The sequence below is a fragment of the Branchiostoma lanceolatum genome, chromosome 3 (assembly GCF_035083965.1).
Source record: "Branchiostoma lanceolatum isolate klBraLanc5 chromosome 3, klBraLanc5.hap2, whole genome shotgun sequence".
NCBI classification, from domain to species: domain Eukaryota; kingdom Metazoa; phylum Chordata; class Leptocardii; order Amphioxiformes; family Branchiostomatidae; genus Branchiostoma; species Branchiostoma lanceolatum.
The window spans coordinates 4,206,319-4,221,502 of record NC_089724.1 but is presented as its reverse complement, the minus strand read 5'-3'; the positions used below and the strand labels follow the sequence as shown (position 1 = coordinate 4,221,502).

The 15,184-nt window shown below is 42.2% G+C and overlaps 2 protein-coding genes and 1 long non-coding RNA gene across 3 annotated transcripts in view; 2 read left to right on the top strand and 1 right to left on the bottom strand.

The window, feature by feature from the left end:
- The window catches only part of LOC136429781 (ankyrin repeat and SOCS box protein 9-like), a 42,064-nt gene that overhangs the window by 7,649 nt on the left and 19,231 nt on the right, over positions 1-15,184 (top strand). The gene's annotated exons all lie outside the window — the stretch shown is intronic.
- Positions 45-4,023, bottom strand: LOC136429777 (ankyrin repeat and SOCS box protein 3-like). The gene is made up of 5 exons (XM_066419744.1): positions 3,759-4,023; positions 2,352-2,513; positions 1,919-2,099; positions 1,181-1,303; positions 45-774 (listed from the first exon to the last, which is right to left on the bottom strand). Exons 1-5 carry the CDS (start codon positions 3,895-3,897, stop codon positions 585-587), a joined length of 795 nt encoding a protein of 264 aa, XP_066275841.1. The 5' UTR covers positions 3,898-4,023; the 3' UTR covers positions 45-584.
- On the top strand, positions 7,674-10,480 carry LOC136429776 (uncharacterized). The gene is made up of 4 exons (XR_010754809.1): positions 7,674-7,960; positions 8,353-8,494; positions 8,758-8,843; positions 9,180-10,480. It is a non-coding gene; the product is annotated as an uncharacterized lncRNA (long non-coding RNA).

Below are 15,184 nucleotides of genomic sequence, written 5' to 3'. Positions count from 1 at the left end.
ATATTACTAGTATTCGCCAATCAGAGGTTTGGCGGAGAGATTGGTACCTGTTCAAGTGATTAATTTACTTCGGATGATAGCATATGATATGGCTAAACACTTCACCAGCTCATTACATTCATATCACAACAGTCAACAGAACATAACAGCTCAGTAGACAAAAATGGTAGCAGGTCATTTTTTTTAGATGAAACACGATTCAGTGAGAATATATATCGTAACCATGACAACGTTCGGTGACAGCCTACTAACTACGGATAGGAAAGAAAAGTGGTAACTGCAAACGATGCTTGGTGAAAACCCAACTCGCATGTTGACATTTCGTAACTTGTTTACTTTCTTTTACGTGATAAATCAAACAAGGTCATGCAAAGCCTTTTGGATAGAATGCGTATGTGAAAAAACAACTATGTATGTGCACATTTTGTACACATAAAATAAAGACATCAGCATCAAATCCATATACAAACTGAGAAATTATTTTCTGCAACATTTAATACGGTTGTAGCGGCATTGTGATCTCAACAGTCCTCCATACAAAATGATACAGCTTGTGGTTAAAGATGTGGCAAATATGTGTAGAATCACGCTTTGTCTAAATATTGATCGAGGACATCCACCAATGAATAAACCATCTCTCGGTAGGCGATTGGGTCCTCGGAGTATGTATCCTGCCCACAGCACTTCTTGTGTCCGACAGACCAGTGTTGTTTCTGACAGTCGCGGTTGCAGTAGCGGGTCATCTTGCACCGGCCACACAGCTTCAGGGTTGACCTGTAGATGGTGTGACAGGCAAATAAGCTATTCAAGAACTGTGTCAAACTCAGAAATGTTTTGCTGTTGCCTTTTGTAGGCTACGAAGACTTGTAGAAATCCTCCACAGGCTTTGCTCGGGTCCAGAAATACATGTTCAGCTTACATATTACCTGCACCAAAACATCTTGCGTGCTCAGCACAAACCTCACAGTATGGTTGCCAGCTTTTGTTGTTTTGTGTGTAGATGTCATCTTTATACATGCAATCAAGTCTTGTTTCACCCAACCACGTTATCAAGATTGAGCCGGCGGTAACTGCCAAGGAAGGCAACCAGGCTAATTGTCCTGGGTCATACAAGTCATACGATGACAATGTATAAAACAAAACATTTTTTTAAAACTGAGCCATCAGCAGCAAAACCTACCTGTAGCCTGGTTTGCCACACTTCGGGTTGCAGCATCTCAACAGCCTGGTCTCTCTCGCCTCTTCTATCAGCTTCATGCACTCTTCCCAACGACGGTCTTCTTTCATCCCATACGGGTAAAACCTAGCGGACATACAGGGAACTAACTGGGAAACGGGATATCAATACATTATGTTCCCTATAGAACGCACGGTCTAGAATTCTGATAATTTTAAGGCTCTACCTTATGGCACCTACTCTCCAAGCAGAGGAGTGGGTCCGACAGGTTTTTGACGTGTTTTTAGGCGTTTTTGTCGGGCTTTCTACTTTGTCATGGTTTCTTTCTATCTTTAAAGATAGAAAGAAACCATGACAAAGTAGAAAGCCCGACAAAACGCCTAAAAACACGTCAAAAACCTGTCGGACCCACTCCTCTGCTTGGAGAGTAATGGCACCACGGATTCTTGCCTATGGCCCAAAATAGTATAAGACATGCATACATACATGTATACACACACCCTTTAACACCCACGCACATACACACTCACCAAACACACACACACACACACACACACACACACACACACACACACACACACACACACACACACACACATACACGCACGTACACACACACACACATATACACGCATGCACATACACACACACATACACAGCTTTATTCGAAAGTTTGTCTACAAAAGAAACAATCATACACACTGTATCATTATTCTCAAAGAATGCATATGTGACACTTACCTCTGGGCTACCTCGCCATAATCGGCGATCAAATCCACTCTTGCTCCCAGCTCAATCAGCCGCCGAACTGTGTCCACTTGTTTGTAGACACAGGCTCTTATCAGTGGTGTGTCATGGAAATCGTCCTGTACGTCTAAAGTTGCCCCATGATTCACCAGCAATTCCACCACTTCTGTCCAACCTGAGGTTGGAGTTACAACACAAGAAATGCACATCAACTTACATATGTGGAAGACTCTGTGTATGATGAAGAGATATCGCTTCAATTCTTCTTACATGGTTTATGGTATTTTTTTAAATGCACGTATCTTGTATTTTGCCCACCATTTTTTTGGCACTAGATTTGAAGTCTGCAGAGGATGTCATCAGTTAATTTGATTACTTGCCGTGTCTCTATAGATAAATACCAATCAGTTGTTTTTAGTCGACCTACCATAGGACGCTGCTTCATGAAGGGGAGCATACGGACCGCATCTTTTCGCCACAGACGCCCCCTTGCGGAGCAGCAGTCTCACTACATCTGCATGTCCGTTGTAGGAAGCCGTGTACAATGCTGTACCAGTGCTGTCAAGTAGATCGTATTCAATGTCCGCACCTGAGCCGGTAGGTCATCAAAGTTTACAGTTAAGTTAAACTGAATTACACAGAGAAAATTTCATATTGTCGATAAAATTTTGCAATCAAGTTTGAAAGTATATGTTTTCCAGCCATCGCTCAGTGACGGGTACTAGTAGTTAAGAACTTCTGTCAACCCAACAAGGTTATATGCGCCTTTAACCTCCTTATCTGCCTATAAGTTCTTGTGTGTCCCTCCAAAAAATGTGTGTATATTGCTTCTGAAAGATGGCTATGTTCTAGCCTCTACCAGGCCCCGCGGATGGCTGGAAAAATAGTAGAAATTGGCCTAATAGAGTGAATAATATGCTAAGGGAGTCGGCTAGGTAGGTAGGAACCATTTGCCATCCACGGGTCTAAACTGTGCCAAATCAATGTCAACTCGCTCCGATCATCCTTTACCTTTTCAGCCCCATCTCGCATGTAAATTGTCTGCAAACCACGGAAAAGAACAACAGGTGTTACTTATACACCGTACTTTTGTGCAAATACTTTTCTGTTATAATTTAAAGGCTGTGGCTATTGGCAGGATCATCCTACCAGCAGTGTATTTTTTCTACTGCTAACAGGATCATCCTGTCAGTAGCCACTTCCTAAATTACATTTCAATAATCTACTGCTATATGGCCACCGTATAACATTTACATTTCAATGATCATCTACTGATAGGAGGCCATCTTTACGAATTCACGCCTTGTTCTGACAGAAAACATGTACTACATTTCAGCAGCAAACTGAAAATGCACACACTCGAGGTTGTTAGATATAACTTCATTGCTGCGCATAAGTGTCAGTTACAGTGGAAGGCGTGGCTGGGTACCCATGCAGTGAGGGATAAGAGGCACGAAATAGATAATTGAGTTCAGGTCTACTAATATAAAGTCGGTACGTAAAGATACTGTCCTTAAACAACATTCTTGGGAAGCGTGGAGATGTCTTCGGTGGAGTCCCCGACCAAATGATGTGTAGCATACCATGAAGGTTCTATCTAATCTCTTTGAGGACACGTGTACTTTTTAGGAACAAAAGAAAAGTTGTACTAACTAGTATACGAATTCTTTAAATCACGGAAACAAGACTCTATCAACTGTCATCGGGACCATATTTTCTCCTCTAATTAATTTACTCGGTTTGACCAAGGACTTTCGACCCCTGTGCTATTACGCGAGTCGACGCCATCCATTATAAGCACTTTCGGAAATAGTAACAATTAATATGTGCTTACCAGCTTTCAAAGCCTCTTTCACGCCTTGAACTGATCCACTCACAGCGGCAGCCATTAGAGCAGTATTCGGCGTTAGAATTGGGCCATTCTCAGCTACATGCGACAGAATTTCTTTCAGTTCCTTCACTTTTTCCGCCATTTCGTTGGGACATCTGTTGTCGACTCCTTGCGCACGTGCTGTCTACGTTTGAACTGAAGAAGTGAAGAAAGACGTTAACGTTGTCTAGTCACGTGATCTATTGTCTATGGTTTTATCACGTGAGCCATCAATGCGTAGAATGAAAACGTTAATGCTAAGGAAAGGAATATTGATAAACTGTTTTTCTATTTCTACTTTTTTTTTTTTTAAATATTCTAACACGACTTTTGCCTTTGGAGATTGATGCACAAATGGGCAAAGACGGTCTCACTACTCGCGCGTGGGGGTGGGTGCTTCTTGCGCTTGGTTGCTATCTTTTGTGGACCGATACAAGCAGATGTGAGACGGTGAGATCATTTCCGTCTTTATTTATTCATTTATTAGTTCGGCATGTAAATGCCAGCGTTACCCAACTAGCCGTGGGCTATTTCTAAGGGCAAACCCATTTCCTTCTTTTGACATACCCCGGATGTGATAGGTGTCAGGCTAGTCAGAAGAGGATAACGATCTCACCATCCAATCACTTGGAGAGTTTATGATATGGACTACTAGTATTTCAAAGGGTGCATGTAATTCAGGGAGGGCTGTGTTTTTCTTTGTTTTTACTCCCCAACAAAAACAGTACTTATTTTTGCACACTGAAGAAATTCGCTGATTCTAAAGTAGACTCCCCCGCCAATAGGATTCCCTGTTTATGCCAATTCTAAACAGGGAACAGTAGGGTGTTGGAGGTAACGTAAAATAAAAGTGTATATCGAGAAATATGCATTGGCTAAACACTCACCAGCTCATCACACTCATATCGCAACAGTCAACAGAACATAACAGCTCAGTAGATGGTAAGTTTTATTAGATGAAACACGATTACATGAGAATATGGAACGTAACCATGGTAAATGTGACAGCCTACGAACTACAGATAGGAAAGGTCTTTTACATCTTCTTCTTTTTGCATTCTAGAAATTAGTATCCGTTTTCCGAAATATCTTTCTGCTATTTACGGCATATCTTTGCTCATTTATAGCTACTTTCCACGATTTACAGTATGGTAGAAAACTTTTTTGTGGTAATGGACGAAAATTGATGCGCGAGCGGATGTCATGGATATACTAGTAATCCAATCAACATGGCCTAAACCATTCTTACGTAAAAAAAAGGCAAAGCACGCGTTCTCAATTGAGGTGAAGCATAATACTTTTTCAAGTAGCTAGTGGTAGTGCAATGCGGCTTCTTACAACGCTTTTTATCTCCATGAAAAATGGAGATATAGTTGTGAGCGTGTATGTGTGTTTGTGTGTGTTTCCGGATGTTTGTAGTCCAAATTTTCAAATGTCCAACTCGTCTTTGTCAATAAAGGAGCAACTCACCGCTTCTGTAACGTCAGGTTATGCAGATAAAACACGTGACTCGGTGAGCAGTGGATCATATATGTGTTGCAGAAAGGGGTGGACTCTCTGCGCCGTTCGCTAAACACCTGTTCTATCTGTATAACATGACGTCATAGAAGTTGCGAATTCCTCATTCATCGACAAAGACTGGAGTTGGACAGTCACAAATTTGCGGAAGTCCAATTTTTCTGTTGGAAATTACAGTTCAAATTCGCTTCAGAATGATTTCTTCTAACACTCACTAAACTTTCAAGCTAATACACTGTACTGAATCGCAAATAAGCTTTTTCATTAAACATAGTGATAAACCATATATAGGATCAAGAATACTCCATGTACAAAGAAATACAAATGCAACGAAGCTCAAAGCTAGAGTCCGGTAGCCATGAGAAATACCTTGGGATCACTACAGACTGTGAGCTGTCTTTTGAGAAGCATGTGACTTTGGCCGTATCTAAAGCCAACAAAATGGCAGGTTTGCTCTGGAGAACCTTCTCTCACATCGACAATGTCATGTTTGTAACATTTTGTAAAGCACTTGTGAGGCATCACTCGAATATGGCGCACCAATATGGTCACCCGGTACCTGGAAACTGGTGGAAATGGTGGAAAATGTGCGGAGGAGAGCTACCAAGAGGGTACCAGGCCTACGAGATTTCACCTATCAGGAAAGACTGAGAACACTGAAACTACCAACTCTGCTATATAGAAGACTACGAGGGAACCTAATCAACACCTTTAAATATGCACATGGGTTGTTCGACACCACCCCATGCATACCCAAGATACAATCTGAGGCTATGACAAGAGGCCATAGCTTACGTCTAACAAGAACATTCACAAAAACAAACAGGCGGTTGCTATACTTCAAACACAGGATAATCCCCTGGTGGAACGGACTCCCGGAAGAAGTTATCAATGCTCCCTCAGTGAATGCCTTCAAGGCCAGATTCGACAGGTATATATGGAATGTCACCCTGTTAAGTACAACCACAGAGCTTTGGAACACCCACTTAAACCCACCATGACAGTCGAGTGAAAAGGAATTCAACAATGAAGACCGGTCTAAACTGGAACAGTCCTACCTGACCTAAAATTCTACTCTACTGTACTTGCATTATACGTTATTCTACAACTGCATGTCCCCTTTCTTGTTTTCACCTCATTTGAGAAGAAACAGTGTTACGAGAACATTTTTTTTTGCGAAGTCTTGTAAGTGATTGTGTACTTTCCTCCAATAGTTCACTGATATTTCGTAATGAGATGTACATATCTGATTTCCATCATCAGGAAGTTATACAAGCTAGAGTGGAGTTAGTTTTCACTGCCAATAATGTATTCTGCAACTTATACTTAGTATGTCTTTTAGTTTGTGTGTTGATACTACAATAATATTGAGTAGCTATGGCATTATATTTCAGAGCTTGTAAAACTTAAAGCATGCTGTTGACGACTTTAACAGTGGCCTTTGTACATTAATAACCCAGCATTTTACTTGTAAACAAATATGTAACAAAGCACAGACCATACTAGAATGTACTAGAATTAAGCATTTGCGCTTTAGCGGCAAATACAGACAGGTTTGGTCCAAGAGTCATGCAAGATTCTGGAGGAATTTTAGAATTTAGGGGGGGGGGGGGGTTTCCTATAGATATTGCCTTTAGGCACAAGATTGTTTTAATGAATTTTGGCTTCATTTGAAGGTTGATGGCTCGTGTGTTCTTAATGTGAACAATAGGAATGATAAGTTTGTCATGTAGATAAATCATGTAGAATATTGAAGAAAGCGAATCATTTGCGTCTGACCAGTATATTTTCTAGGACCCCAAAATATGATGATAGCCATCTGGCCAAACCGGAAGCTAGCTATAACATAATCAGCTTCACACGGCTATAAAGAACAATCTACAGGTCGTGCGCAGTTAGTTGATTTGATTTGATTAGCACACGTGGGCACTTAACATACTATCATGCTGGTCGTGACCCACACATTTCAGGACACTTAGTAAAACGTATACGTAGGCCCTACAAATCAGAAACCAATAAATACGCTAAATGAAAAAGCAGAATGCCGTAGAATACGACCTAACTATCAGTCGTCATCGATAGTCTGGTATATTTACTAGCCGCCAGGATGTTTACTTGTCTGGGGCCAGGTCCAGACGTCTCAGGTGAGACTAATGCTTGCGTTACAACGATATCAATCTTATTAGGTCAGATAACCAATGGGGTGAAAGACTCTAGAGTGAGGTTAATCTCATCAGACAGATGACCAATCCGGAGTGACATCACCCATGACAACCAAAAGCGCATTTTTTCGACCAATCACAAGCCAGAATATCCTGGCAAGTGACCAATCACAGGCCACTGTGTACAGCGTGATGCCTTTGTAGCCTTGGAAGGTTCACTCTTCGATCAACTACCAGCCTGGCAAGATCGATATGTCTCCGTCTCCACGAGACCCGCTTGCCGCCCTTGTACCTTGTGCATCCGCCCGGACTAGCCCCTGTCCCTCGCCGTAAGGTTCTTCCATGTAGCACCAAAGAGGTTCTGATCTAACCTCCTTGGTCGCGCGGTTCTGCCAGCCGTAAGAGTCATGGATGAACAGAGCCAGTCCGTATGCCATCGATATGAACTATGGCGTGATGCCTCGGCCTTTCCCACGACATTCGACAGTAAGTACTAGTACTTCTCGATACTGTACTGTGTGACTTGAGCGTCTTTTTAAAGCTGTGTTTAGCGTGTTTACATGAAGATTTATATAACGTTAAGTTGGTAACAATTCACTATGTAAAAAGTTCTCTGATTTGCCTGAACGACACATGGCAAAATTTCAACTGTATAGGACAACTCTTTGTTCTTAGAAATCCATGCGTCTGTGCGGGACTTAAGCATTGAACAATGCTTTGCAGAAAATGTTTGTCGTTCTAACATGGTTGGAACTTGGAACGTATTTGTTGGTTGGAAAATTTGGTCGACGTATACCCTTTTCATCTCAGCTACTCACAATTTTATGTCACAATCCCCCTTGTCATGCCATTGGACTAAAACTATTTGTGTTTTGCAGCAATGGTGATGGGGCACCATTGACTTATATGTCTGGAAGTGCGCACAGTGTTACGTAAGTGCGAGAAGGGCAGCAAGTATCAGTCAAAGAAGCTTCTTTGTGACAACATCCGGAGCCTAAAGGACACGCCACATTTGACAAGGTGAGCATTACCTGTGATGTATTGTTTGACATCTAGCTCTGCTTAGCATTATTTGTTTTTGATAGGATTCATTATGACAATGGATCTGTAATTACTTATTAGGTATGCATAATACGTGCATTTGCACTGGTCCTCAGTTTAATACATCTTGTGTTTGAATTTTTGTTCAAGCACAAATTTTGTAACAGGTGACAAGCTCTAATTGTATTTCACACATTTACAATACCATTGGACATCTCTTGTGCCTTTTGTGTTTGTCCCAGCTGATGTCTGTGAGCACATCCTGACCCTGTTGCAGAACTTGAAGAGAGTGAAGACAGGAAATTGAGGAGACTGGATTAACACCAGTGTGAGTAGAATCTGTACAGCTTGAACTTTGAATTCGGTCATCAATTATACTGTGAATGCATTGAAGTTTGCGTGGTTTTAAGTTCGCAATGGGTAGAAAATGTGTTCTCGGTGGTTTCAAATTTTAAGTTGAAACAATTGTAGCGCTTCAGAAACCAAGTTAGTTTCAAATGCGTCTTGTTCGTGTACAATGTACAGTACGTAGCGCTTCGAGTAGACAAGGGGCTAGGAGGGCAAAGAATTTTATGATGATTTATAGTGGTTTGATTAGAACAAAGCAAGAAGACGTTATTCTGGCGGTTTTGTCCTAATTCCTGTGTAATTTGTATTCTCTCAGGACTTCTGCTGAGAGGTCATCGTCCAGCGCCAAGTACGCCATCTCCACGATGACGTCCAGAAGACCGGTGCTCGTGTGTTCGCCCTACCAGAGGACTGACATGTGGCAGGCTTGATGGGAAGTTATCAATTTGTGATGTTGCATTGATAGCTTTAACTGAAAGTATGATTCCCTCCGTGTAGCTGAGACATTGTCGGCAGTGCTAGTCACAATCTTTTGGTTGGTGGTAGGGTGCTTGACGTTTTTTGTTGACATCCTGAGTGATGTTGTTGGTAGGGGGTTGGGGCATTTTGTGAGTGGTAGCTGCTTTTGCATACAGCCAGCTTCAGCCAGTTTCTGTGCTGTACAGATCCAGTATATGACTGGTTCAGTTCCTGTGAGTGTGTTGATGGCTGAGATTGTTAGCGGAGTGATTGTGAAGTTCACAGTTTCCAAGAGAGGGGATTTTCCTGGTTCTGTTAGCTTATGACTGCTTGGATTCTTCTACCATCTGTTGTCCTTTCTGTGTATGTGGTGGTTAGTGGGTCGTCGGGAACCTAGACCATTACGTAATTTGCCTTGTGCCGTTATCTTGGAGTCCCGAACCATAGATATCGGCACAGGGCCAGAAAAGAAGGCAGGTGGTTGGAGAGCCTGAGTAGTTGTGAGCTAACAGAGCCAGGAAAATCCCAGATCTCTGAAAACACTGAACTTTGCAGTTACTCCGAGAGCAATCCCGGCCATCGGCATAGTTACAGAAACTGAATCTGCCATATATCGGGTTTGTATAGCGCAGAAATAGGCTGGGGCCCTGTGTGCAGAAGTAGACATTGCTTTTGAAATGTCGTAACTACTCATCAGCAACTTTACTCAGGGTGTCATCAAAATGTGCTCAACACCTTGTCATCCATCCAGAGGTCATGATTCTATATCTGCTGGCAATGCTTCAGGTAGACAGAAGAGATGGTAAAGGTACATTTCTAGGTTAAACCTAGAGCTGAAATGACAATCACAAATCAGGTTAACTTCCTGTCACGCCCCCAGCAGTCTGAAGATGAGGTTCTTGTTAATGACCTGTTATGGAATGCAAAGTGTACACTTTTACAGCAATCATGTATACATGAACATTGTACTATGTTATACTTAAGGGCACATTTCGAAGCTTGCGGGACCGAAAAAAATGATGTAAAAGACAGCAAAACACACAAATTGCAAAAAAGTACTTGTTACCATAAATTACGTATATTCTTGATATGCATTTTTCATTCTTTGTTTTCTGAAACATCCTGGACGGGTCCTGTTTTGGAAATGTGACCTAGTAACCCTAGTGGCGTCGGTGTGGCGTAATGGTGAGAGCATAGGGCTGCCAAACAACGTGGCCCGAGTTCGATTCCGGCTCTCCCCCGGACATGTCTGGACATGCACCCGACGTTGTGCCCTTGGGAAAGGCACTTAAAACAAAATCCCTCACTTCACTCAGGTGTAAATGAGTACCTAGCTTTGTCTGGGGACGTCCCTCGGATAGGACGTTAAATGGAGGTCCCGTGTTTGGGGAGAGCCACACCCCGCGCACGTAAAAGAACCCACCACACCTTTCGAAAAAAAGAGTAGGGGCATGCCCCGGTGTGCGATGGTCCAAAAACCTACAGTCGGCCGCACATGGGTTCGCCCTTAGTAATAGCCTCTGGCTAGTTGGGTAACCCTGGCAACATGCCGAACCAATAAATAAATAAAAAAATAACCCTAGCTAGGGTTACTAACTAGATTCTAGTTAAGCTTACTATGTGTTCGGTACGTTCAAGTTTACTTTTTTTCTCGTCTTTTCTGTATTTCTCTTAATTTATTAGATGCATTTGTGGTATGGAGGTAGTTTGTAGCCATCTATTCTAAGTCCTATTGTCATTTTGGCTACTTATTTCAAGGCTTAAGGCACACCAATTTAATTTCTTGGTTAACGGATTTTAAAAAAAAAATGCTAGATTGGAAAATCAACATGAAAACAATCTGAGGAAAGTTTGTACTTCGGTGCAGACAGTTTCAGGAAGTGAACAGGGTCAAGTGCAAGTTTTCACCTTGGCCTTCTGTTTTAATGATGTCCTCATGCTCATAAAAAAAACGTTAACCAAGAAATTAAATTGGTGTGGCCTTAGGCTGATGTTGGAGCACACACACAAACACAAACTAACACTCACATACTAATGCGCACACACACACAACACAAACACATTTACACATTAACTATCTGACACTAGCCACTATTCTACAAGCAGAAGTTCGGCATGGCGACATAAAGAAAACGGGACAAAAAAGAAAGTCCGACAAAAACGCCTAAAACGCGTTTTAAAAAAACCCAGCCGGAGCCAACCTCTGCTTGGAGAGTAATGTGACATTGCACTGTCAGACTTAATGAACGTTTACAACAACTGTTTTGTTAAGAATGTCCTTTGTATCCATGCGCATACTGAAGGCAACGGTGGTCAAATTATGCACTGTGCTTTGATGGCATCAGCATTTGTAGTATTTGTTCTAAATGCTATGAATTTGCCTCTTGTTTACATTCTTTGCAATAAGGTCTTTAGTCCACGCTTTGCTTTTATATTTTGTGGCATCTGCATGTATCTAGTTGTACAAGACTGGCCACCTTGTCCAACAAAGATACATTAGAGCTTTGTGATATTTTCCTCAGTACACTATGCATTCCTGTTTTGTAAAAAAAATAAACTGTTTAAAATCAGATGTGTAGTTACTTCTTGTTTACTATTATATTTTTTAGGAATATTTAAATGCTTTCTCCCTGCCCACCCTCAAACTGGTATGAAATCGACGTTCCCTCTCCCTTTATCCTCTCTGACGTGATATGGATTTCCATCTCCCCTCAACTTCACCTCTCCCACCCAAGTTCAAGTCCCTCCCTTCTCTGACCCTTAACCCATGTCAAATGGATGGTCCCTCCTTTCCCAGACCCTTACTCGATGTTTAATGGATGACCCCCCTCTCCCCTTCAGATCTTCCTTTCATATGAAATGGATGGTCCCGTCCCAGACCTTCCCCATGTGAAATGAATGATCCCTCTCTCTCTCCCTCAGGCCTTCACCCCATGTGAAATGAATAATCCCTCCCGTTTAGGACCCTTAACCCGAGTAAAATGGATGGTTACTCCCTGTTAAGACCCCAACCCCATTGGACATGGATGGTCCCCCCCTTTTTCAGACTCTTAACCCTTGCTAAATGAATGGTCCTTCCTTTTTAAGACCCTCAACCCCGTGGATGCAATACTCTTTTTCCGTAAGTCGTAGACGACCTATTTTTATTCCTTATTAAAGAAAGCCATCTATAATCCGATTATCTTTTCTTAGTGTCGGTCACGTAGTTTGTAGCGAGGCTACCAGATTTTAGCGTAATACGTAGGTGGGTCTTTTGAATTTAGCGTAAAGCGTTGTAGGGACCAGTACCCCATGCAGACCCTCTGATGTATCATACTTGTACCAAGGAGTTTTGTTTAAACTTCCTTTCATCTGCGTACATATCCGAATCGTTATTTGAGAAAAGATAATTAACATGTTGCAATGACTAGCCGATGACGATAATGGTGATGAACGTGCAAATTGCATATCGTGCTGAGTGAGTTGATAATCTAGCACCGCCTCCAGTGTTTTCACTGGACTAGCCCAGATACAAGTCAACCACGGACATTTCCGTCATCACTTGACTGTTCTTTCTAGCCTGCCTCACACGTCTATTGGCTTCCCCAGCCCAGGTTCCAGCCACACTGTTTCAAACGTAGTGCTGGTGACAACGAAAGTAACACTATCGTTTATTTGACGAAAACCCTACACGCTTTCACTCTATTCAAAACAAGGAGACAAGCAAAGACAAAAAGAAAACAAGCAAAACCGCTCGGTACCCTCGCCGCATGTTCCGTAATACATACACGACAACATCCAAACAAAAGCGAACGTGGAGCGAGGTTGTATCGTTCAAACCACCTGTTGAAATTTACCGAACAGCGCCCAAGTGCCTTGTCGGTCGAAGTTTTTAATCACGCGGGTGAAATCTAGTTATCCTCCTCCAAAGTTTTAGCCAGAAATGCCCTCTGCAGTTCCATACAAGCCGCTAGGTGAGCAAAACTTAGACAACTTTCTTCCCGTCTCAAGAGCTATCCGCCACTCAGAAATCATTACCATAGCACATCAAGAACTTGAACTCAAAAAGTTATCCGCTGCAGGTACGTAGCCGCTAAGAGGCTCATTATCATTTTCCTGATCCCACCAACCTACTAAATTTCATCACGATCCATCCAATGTCTATCGAGTTATAACGCGAACAAGCAAAGCAACAAACATAATAGGTCAACTGCAGCACCGAAGAAACCTACCAGCAGGCCCATTTTCAAAGTTGACCTTTGTCTCTCCAACAGTAACTTACATACCAAAAATCACCGACATCCGTCCATAGCATCAAGATTTATATCGCCAACACCATCACTCCACAAATCCCGACCAAAAATATAACCTTCTGCCTACGGCGAAGTCAAAGAAGTTTCCATATATCCAAGCAGATAAATGGTGCTGGCAGCCTTCAGGCAGACTATGAGTTCGAGCCCGATTTCGATTCCGGCTCTCCCCCAGACATGTCTGGACATGCACCCGACGTTGTGCCCTTGGGAAAGGCACTTAACACAAAATCCCTCACTTCACTCAGGTGTAAATGAGTACCTAGCTTTGTCTAGGGACGTCCCTCGGATAGGACGTTAAATGGAGGTCCCGTGTTTGAGGAGAGCCACACCTTGAGCACGTTAAAGAGCCTACCGCATCTTTAAAAAAAGAGTAGGGGCATACCCCGGTGTGAGTTGCTCAAAACGTTCCGGTCTAAATGGGGTAGGGAATTTCCCGAGCAGCCTTCGTAACCCCTGCTTCTCCTAATGGGTCAGTGAAGTCATGCTTGTCTTGAGCATTGATGTTGCTGGCCTAGGATGAAGAGATGCTGCTACAGTAACAATTGAGCCGCCTTTCTTCGTAAATCGATGGCAACATCAGGCTCTAATGAATTGATTTAAAAAAAAGGAGATTTAGAAGCATCAGAATGTGCTTTCAAGAACTTTCGTCTGGCGACGAAGCGCCCAATCGATCGCTTCAAGCACGTTTTATATCAATATAACGATTTTTAGCGTTTAGAAAATATTCATTTTCAGACCTTTCTATCCGAAATCCACAACTATAAGAAAGTTGCGAATGCACAAAAAATTCTTATAACGAAGAAGAAAATCTAAAGATTGCAAAGGTACGTCATAGATCCGCCGTTACAAAACTAAGATTCAGTTGGCACAAATTGCGAATCGAATAAGGAAGACATAATCGCCCTCCTCTAGAGCAAAGAATGTGCAAATTTTGTAGTTTAGGTAAAATATAAGACGATATACATTTTTCTGTAGACTGCCCTTCGTATGATAGCGATAGAATCATTATTTTCGGGGATGTGTCTAGTAAATTGTCTAGTAAATTCCCTCACTTCAAATACTTGAATAGTGTAAAGAGAAATGTATATTTCTTACAGCCCTCGATAAACCAACTCTAACTAATCATTCAGCCTTCTACGTTTATACAATTACTAAGAAGCGAAAGGAAGTCGAAAGTACTTGAGTATACAAGATGTTTATGTGAATGCACATAAATATGTATATAGTTGCCCCTATCCCTCAACAGTATTATAGGCTGTCTGTTGTCTTCCATCCAGCCCACCCCCAGCTGGGATTGCCATTGACCAGTATTTCATCTAGAAAATTCCATTAGATGCCAAACCCCCTTGCATGCCCTTGGGGCCAAAAAGAGTAGACAGGCCAAAAAGAGAGCCTGGAGAAAACGTGTCATTGGAGTAGTATGTTTAGGACCACAAAATATAACCGAGGCCGGAAACACTAGAGGATAACTTGTTGATGTTGTAGCTAGTTATAGTCTGATTGAGTCGCGCTTAAGTGGCCGACCAGGGGAAGGGCCATAAAATCCAGGACAGCATTATGCAGACTGTTG

Excerpts from the sequence above, each read along its gene's own strand:
- LOC136429777 (XM_066419744.1), bottom strand. The coding sequence starts at position 3,897 with ATGGCGGAAAAAGTGAAGGAACTGAAAGAAATTCTGTCGCATGTAGCT. Across the intron at positions 2,100-2,351 it reads TCATGAAGCAGCGTCCTATG|GTTGGACAGAAGTGGTGGAA; the intron begins GTAGGTCGACTA and ends CTCCAACCTCAG. Across the intron at positions 775-1,180 it reads TGTGGCAAACCAGGCTACAG|GTCAACCCTGAAGCTGTGTG; the intron begins GTAGGTTTTGCT and ends CACCATCTACAG.